This window comes from Empidonax traillii, unplaced genomic scaffold (genome assembly GCF_003031625.1).
Source record: "Empidonax traillii isolate 1590-97213 ecotype Southwest subspecies unplaced genomic scaffold, ASM303162v1 scaffold1124:size387931, whole genome shotgun sequence".
Lineage (NCBI taxonomy): Eukaryota > Metazoa > Chordata > Aves > Passeriformes > Tyrannidae > Empidonax > Empidonax traillii.
In genome coordinates this window covers 169933-176877 of record NW_020956317.1, presented here as the reverse complement: position 1 = coordinate 176877, position 6945 = coordinate 169933, and the positions used below count along the sequence as shown (strand labels likewise).

General features: G+C 57.0%; 1 protein-coding gene across 2 annotated transcripts in view; it reads left to right on the top strand.

Moving 5' to 3' along the window:
- Positions 1-2488: 2488 nt before the first annotated feature.
- The window catches only part of NEFM (neurofilament medium), an 11862-nt gene continuing 7405 nt past the window's right edge, over positions 2489-6945 (top strand). Inside the window, exons 1-3 of one of the 2 annotated variants that reach the window (XM_027905135.1) lie at positions 2489-3573; positions 3839-3963; positions 5408-6757. In XM_027905135.1, the coding sequence (XP_027760936.1) occupies positions 2512-3573; positions 3839-3963; positions 5408-6755 (2535 nt within the window). In that variant the 5' untranslated portion in view covers positions 2489-2511 and the 3' untranslated portion in view covers positions 6756-6757. Of the gene's footprint in view, positions 3574-3838; positions 3964-5407; positions 6759-6945 lie in introns of those variants that run through there. The other variant, XM_027905134.1, reaches the window with a different exon arrangement.

The following is a 6945-nucleotide window of genomic DNA, read 5'->3' as shown; positions in this document are numbered from 1 at the left end:
CAGATTAGAAAGCTGTGCTTGCAGTTAAAACAGGGTGGTTTTCTTTCAGGAGAAAACCTTTCTTTCTCCTCTAAACACCTTGGTTTTTGAGGAGATCCCAACGTTTCGAGAGAGGTCTTGTGTTCTGTAAAAGTTTGCGTTGCTCGATCTCAGCATTCAATAAATAAGTCAGATGCTGTCGCTGCCTGATTATGAAGCAGCAATTTATTTTGCATCCTGGGTAAATGGAATTACGAGGTCTTTAATGAAAGGGAGGTTTATTACAGAGTTCCATATGCCCCTCCTTACTTGCTGTTCAATGCCATTCCCTTGTTTTCAGGAGATTAAATGGATAATAAAAGCTCCCAAGCACCTCTGTTACCCGTGTGTTTCCTTCTACAGTAAGTTTTCCATATGTATAAAACAGGGATCTGTTCCCCCCTCCCAACCTTTACTTACCAGGGGGGGAAAAAAACCCAAAAAACATTAATAAACCAGATCACAGCATATCCTTTTCCCTGAAAGTAAAACAAAACGCAATGCCCTAACAGGCAGTAATTTTGTTTTGACTCCCAAATGAATTCCTGTGGAGAAAACTCGGAGCAAAATTAACGGAGCAGCTTTACGACCCGTGATTGCTTCACCAGAATAAAACCTTTTCCCCGTGTCTGTACTGTGAAACTCCAGGGGTTAAGCAGTGGCTGCGCTTGCAAATCCCAGCCAAGCCGATCCAGGGATAATTCCGAGTCCCGCTCCCGACTGCAGTGCTGCAGTCCTATGACAGCATCATATTAATGAGCCAGCAGAGGGGTGCGATGCTCCATGTGCTCGCAGGAAAGTTTAACCCTGTCCCTCAGACTTGCCCGACTCTCTCCCCGGCAGCCTCCAGCCGGGAATTGCGTGTGTGTGTCCCGGGATAAAGGCACCGAGGCGATTTTGGGGAGGAGGATTTTGCCTGTTCAGATAAACCTGCTTAAAAATTCTGGCTGTGAGCACACACAGACCCTTTTCAGCAGGGTCTGGCTGATGAGTTAACTCTCCCCCCTCAGCACCCTGCTTTGCCATGGGAGCTGTGGCAGGGATTTTTCTAGCACCAGCAGGTTTTGGTTTTTTTTTTTTTTTTTGGCTTTGGGTTGTGTTTTTTTCTCTCTCTTTGCAGCTTACTAAACAATTTTCCTCCGTAGCTGTAATCCCTCCAAGAGGAGTTCAGAGTCTGGATGGTGGCCAGGCACGGTAACGCAGCCCATACGAAGTACATTTTGTCTTGTAAACATCATTTCTTTAAAACACGGTTTCAAAGACGAATTTATTCCCGAGCAATGCACCAAGCGTTAGAATCGGAGTGGGAGGAGGGAAAGGGAGCGAGGAGGAGAAGGGGAGAAGAATCGAGATGAAGGATTTGGGATGCCGGGGGAGTTGGGGGGGTGTCTTCCAAACTCTTACTGCTCCAGCCCTGCCAGGGCTTCCCCCCTTTGCTCCCGCAGAGCCCCCCGAAGGGGAGCGGGGAGCGGCCGATGCCGCAGAGCCACCGCCTCCCCCCGCCCGCTGCGACCTTCACACGCCAGACCCCGCCTGGGGAAGGGGGGACAGGGGGGGTTGGACCCTTCCCACACATCTGGGGGTCCCTCTGAGTCATAGAACCCCTTAAACCCCCCCGTTAAGGGCGGACCCCCCTCCCCGCCCCCACCCGCGCTGCCGGCGGGAGCTGTCCGTGGTGATGCAGCCGCCGGTCTCCCAATCCTAGATCCCGGTCTCCCAATCCCAGATCCCGGTCTCCAATCCCAAATCCCGACCCCCGGCCCTACCCTGCTGTGCGACCCCCGCGCTCCGCTCCGCCACGGCCGCTGCGGGAAGGGGGGGCTGGAGGGGGGGGGGCGCGGAAAAGAGAGAGAAAAGAGGAGGGGAAAAGAGGGAAAAGAAATGAAAGAGAGGCGGAAAAAGAAGGGAAAGGAAAGCAAGAACAGCAAAAAATAAATAATAGAAAGGAAAGGGAGAAAAGAAAGAGAAGAACAGAGAGAAAGGGGAGAAGAAAGAAAGGAGGGAGGGAGAGAAGGAAGGAAAGAAGAGGAGGAGGGAAAGAAAGGAAGGAAGGAAGGAAAGGAAGAAAGGGTGATGGCCTAGGGAAGGGGGGGAAAGGGAGCAGGGCAAGAGGGAAGGAACAGGGGAAAGGGAAAAGGGGGAGCAGGAGGGAGAAAGGGGGGAGCGCGGCCAAGGGAGAACGGGAAGGGGAACGGGGAGGGAGCAGCCGTGGGAAAAGAGAAAGGGGGAAGGGAGCGGGGGCAGCGAGGGAAGGGGCAGTGGGGAAGGGGCCTCGGGGGGCTTCAGGGGCCGGGCAGGGGGAGAGCCGGGACGAGAGATGGGAAGGGCAGAGGGGGGAGCCGGGGCGGGGCGGGGGGCGGGCGCGGGGCCGGGCCGGGGGGGAGCCGCCCCCCGCACACGTGTGCGGGGCCGCCCCGCAGCCGCCCGGCGGGGCTTTATAAGGGGCGGCGGCGGCCGGAGCAGCCCCGCACCGCCGCCCCCAGCGCCCCCACCATGAGCTACACCATGGAGCCCCTGGGCAACCCCTCGTACCGCCGGGTCACCGAGACCCGCGCCACCTACAGCCGCGCCAGCGCGTCCCCCTCCAGCGGCTTCCGCTCGCAGTCGTGGTCGCGGGGCTCGGGCAGCACCGTGTCCTCCTCCTACAAGCGCCCCAACCTCGGGGGCCCGCGGGCCGCCTACGGCTCCACCGTGCTGAGCTCCGCCGATAGCCTGGACGTGAGCCAGTCCTCCCTGCTCAACGGCGCGGCCGAGCTCAAGCTGAGCCGCTCCAACGAGAAGGAGCAGCTGCAGGGGCTCAACGACCGCTTCGCCGGCTACATCGAGAAGGTGCACTACCTGGAGCAGCAGAACAAGGAGATCGAGGCGGAGCTGGCGGCGCTGCGGCAGAAACACGCCGGGCGGGCTCAGCTGAGCGACGCCTACGAGCAGGAGCTGCGGGAGCTGCGCGGGGCCCTGGAGCAGGTGAGCCACGAGAAGGCGCAGATCCAGCTGGACTCGGAGCACATCGAGGAGGACATCCAGCGCCTGCGGGAGCGCTTCGAGGATGAGGCGCGGCTGCGCGACGAGACGGAGGCGACGATCCGCGCCCTGCGCAAGGAGATGGAGGAGGCCTCGCTGATGCGGGCGGAGCTGGACAAGAAGGTGCAGTCGCTGCAGGACGAGGTGGCCTTCCTGAGGGGCAACCACGAGGAGGAGGTGGCCGAGCTGCTGGCGCAGCTCCAGGCGTCCCACGCCACCGTGGAGAGGAAGGACTACCTGAAGACCGACCTGACGACGGCGCTGAAGGAGATCCGCGCCCAGCTGGAGTGCCAGTCCGACCACAACATGCACCAGGCCGAGGAGTGGTTCAAGTGCCGCTACGCCAAGCTCACCGAGGCGGCCGAGCAGAACAAGGAGGCGATCCGCTCCGCCAAGGAGGAGATCGCCGAGTACCGCCGCCAGCTGCAGTCCAAGAGCATCGAGCTGGAGTCGGTGCGCGGCACCAAGGAGTCGCTGGAGCGGCAGCTCAGCGACATCGAGGAGCGCCACAACAACGACCTCACCACCTACCAGGTACCGGGGAGGCGGCCCCGGGGCTGCCCCCGGCCCGCCGGGGACGCGGGAGGGATGCGGGAGGCGCGCGGCGAGGGATGCGGGAGCGGGGGTGGAGGATGCCGGGGAGGGCGGTGGGAGCGGGTGGGTCCGGCTCCGATCCCGGCCCTGCCTCCCGGAGCGGCGGGGAGAGTTTCTCAAAGTCCCTTCTGGCAACTTTTCCCCTCTCTGTCCCCGCGGGAGGCGAACGCCCGTGTCACCCAGGTTTTCCGCCTCTCCCTTGCAGGACACGATTCACCAGCTGGAAAACGAGCTTAGAGGAACGAAGTGGGAAATGGCACGTCACTTGAGGGAATACCAGGACCTCCTCAATGTCAAGATGGCCCTGGACATTGAAATTGCTGCATACAGGTACGGTAGGACCGTTGCAGACACGTCTGGAATATTAATAGCACTGCAGATGCTGCTGGCTTGGGGAAGCTTTACCACAGATAAGAAATACCTGCTCGCAGCGGACACGAGTGAAATCAGAGCTTGGCTAAATCACTGCAGCCGTTTGTGCAGAGCAGTGAGAACCCAGAAGGTCATTAGGGACCAGCTAATCAGTGGCAAAGCTGCCAGCAAGCCCCGTGGGCACAGGGCAGCAGTGACTCAGTGCAGCGGCACCCCCGTGCCGCATTCTGTCCTTGGCTGCAAAAAAAAAAAACAAAAAAAAAACCAAGAGCATGCAGCAAAAGACGAGTTTATTTTTAATTCCTGTTTGCTTTGCATATGCCAAGCGAGCCGGGCTTGTCACTTGAATTCCCTTTTATCGCCTGGGAGAGACAGGGCACTTGCTTGATCATGGTTTCAAGCAGGGAGTGCTAATCTGCCTGTCACAAACACTTTTGCTTTTCTTGCTCAACTTTCCTTCAGAGGCACCCGCTCTAATCTGCAGCTGAGCGTTGCTTGCTGTTGCCATCACCTGGCAGGTTTTTTCAGTCTCCTTTGTGTCTCTTCAGAGCTCTCATCTGGAGAGAGCTGCTGATCTTTCTGGGTCACGGGCTTAGATGGCAAACGTGCATTTGAATAGAAGGAAAGTCAAAACAAAACAAAAAAAAAACCCACCCCAAACATCTCCAGCTCAGTTTAAATTCCCGAGGTTGTTCAGACACACAGATAGCAGGGTCTGCAGCTGGTTGCTGCCAAAGTTAGCTGAACCACAGCCTCCAGTTCCCACATTCACCCAAGAAAGGGGTGAATTGCTGAACCAGGACGTGTGCTCTGATCAGCTCGGGGTGGCTCAGCCCCAATATTTGGTTTGGGTCTCTTGGCTGGGTCTAATCCCGTTTGCCTAAGTCGTGATGCAGCCCGTGAAGTCGGTTACTTTGCCCTTCTCTCTGCTGATTTGCACCATCATTAATTTTTTTGGACCTTAAGGCTGGATTTCAGCTGGTCCCTGCAGGGGTTACACCTGCACCAACCAAGCTGACACAGCTGTTGGCTGAGCAGGAGATTTTCGCCAAAGAGGAGGCTGGAGGAGAGCTGGCCCTGGGGGCTGTGAGCAGTGGATTGTGCTGGATGTTTCCAGCATGTTCCACCTGCAAAATGGCTCCATCCTGCTGGCAGGGCAATGTTGGGGAAGCATGGAAGGGTTTTGGTTGGAAGGGATCTCAAAGACCATCTTATTCCAACCCTCTGCCAGGGCAAGGACACTTTCCACCAGACCAGGTTGCTCCAAACCCCATCCAACCTGTCCTTCAGCACTTCCAGGGGTGCAGCAGCCACAGTTATTCCACCAGCTGCCCCTCATGGGGGGTTTTTATGCTCATTTTCTTTTTTTTTTTTTTTTTTTTTCTCCTCCTGATCCCCTTAGGAAGCTACTGGAGGGTGAAGAGACAAGATTCAGTGCCTTCTCTGGAAGCATTACTGGTCCCATATTCACACACAGACAACCATCTGTCACAATAGCGTCCACCAAAATCCAGAAAACAAAAATTGAACCGCCAAAGCTGAAGGTCCAGCACAAGTTTGTAGAAGAAATCATCGAAGAGACGAAGGTGGAGGACGAAAAGTCTGAAATGGAAGACGCCCTGGCAGCTATTGCAGAAGAAATGGCAGCCAAGGCACAGCAGGAAGAGCAGGAGGAAGAAAAGGCAGAGGAAGCAGCTGCAGAGGAAGAGGCTGTTTCTGAGAAGGCTGCTGCAGAACAACCTGAGGAAGAAGAGAAGGAGGAAGAGGAAGCAGAGGAGGAAGAAGAAGCTGCTAAATCTGATGCGGCGGAAGAAGGTGGTTCCGAAAAAGAAGAAATCGAGGAAAAGGAAGAAGGGGAGGAGGCCGAGGAAGAGGAGGAAGAAGCTGAGGCCAAGGGCAAGGCTGAAGAGGTGGCAGGAAAGGCAGAGAAGGTCAAAACCCCTCCCTCAAAGTCACCCCCTAAATCCCCCCCTAAATCCCCCGTCACAGAGCCGGCCAAGGCCGCCCCCAAAGAAAAACCCGCGGAGGCAGCGAAGGAACCCAAGGTGGAGAAGGCCGAGAAAGCAGCCAAGGAGGAGGAGAAAGCAGCGTCCCCAGAGAAAGCTGCACCACCAAAGGTGACCTCCCCGGAGAAAGCTGCCACCCCGGAGAAGGCTGCGACCCCAGAGAAGGCGGAGAAGGCGGTGGCCCTGGAGAAGCTGACGCCGGAGAAGCCGCGCTCCCCGGAGAAGCCGGCCAGCCCCGAGAAGCCCCGCACTCCCGAAAAACCGGCGAGCCCCGAGAAGCCCCGTTCGCCAGAGAAACCCCGTTCCCCTGAGAAACCCCCATCCCCACTCAAAGACACCAAGGCCGTGGTGGAGGAGACCGTCACCGTCACGAAGGTAACCAAAGTCAGCGCCGAGCCCGAGAAGGAGTCCAGGAAAGAAGACATCGCGGTGAACGGGGAGGTGGAGGAGAAGAAGGAGGAGGAATCCAAGGAGAAGGAGGAGGAGGACAAGGGGGTCGTCACCAACGGGCTGGACGTGAGCCCCATCGACGACAAGGGGGAGAAACTCGTGGTGACCAAGAAGGTGGAGAAGATCACGGGCGAGGGAGGGGACGGCGGCACCACCTTCGTCACCAAGTCGGTGACCGTCACCCAGAAGGTGGAGGAGCACGAGGAGAGCTTCGAGGAGAAACTGGTGTCCACCAAGAAGGTGGAGAAGGTCACTTCCCACGCCGTGGTGAAGGAGATCAAAGAGGCCGAGTAGAACCAAAGCAAAAAATAAAAATAAAATAAAAAAGGCTCAATCTGAACAAAATCCGGGAGCTTGGGTCGGTGCCAGAGGTTAAGCCATATGACAAAAAGCTGCAAAATGCATGTTGGGGTGACGGCTTCAAAGCAGGACGGGTTCTCTCATGGAGGCTCTCCAGACACACAGTATTTTAGGTTGTTTTTTT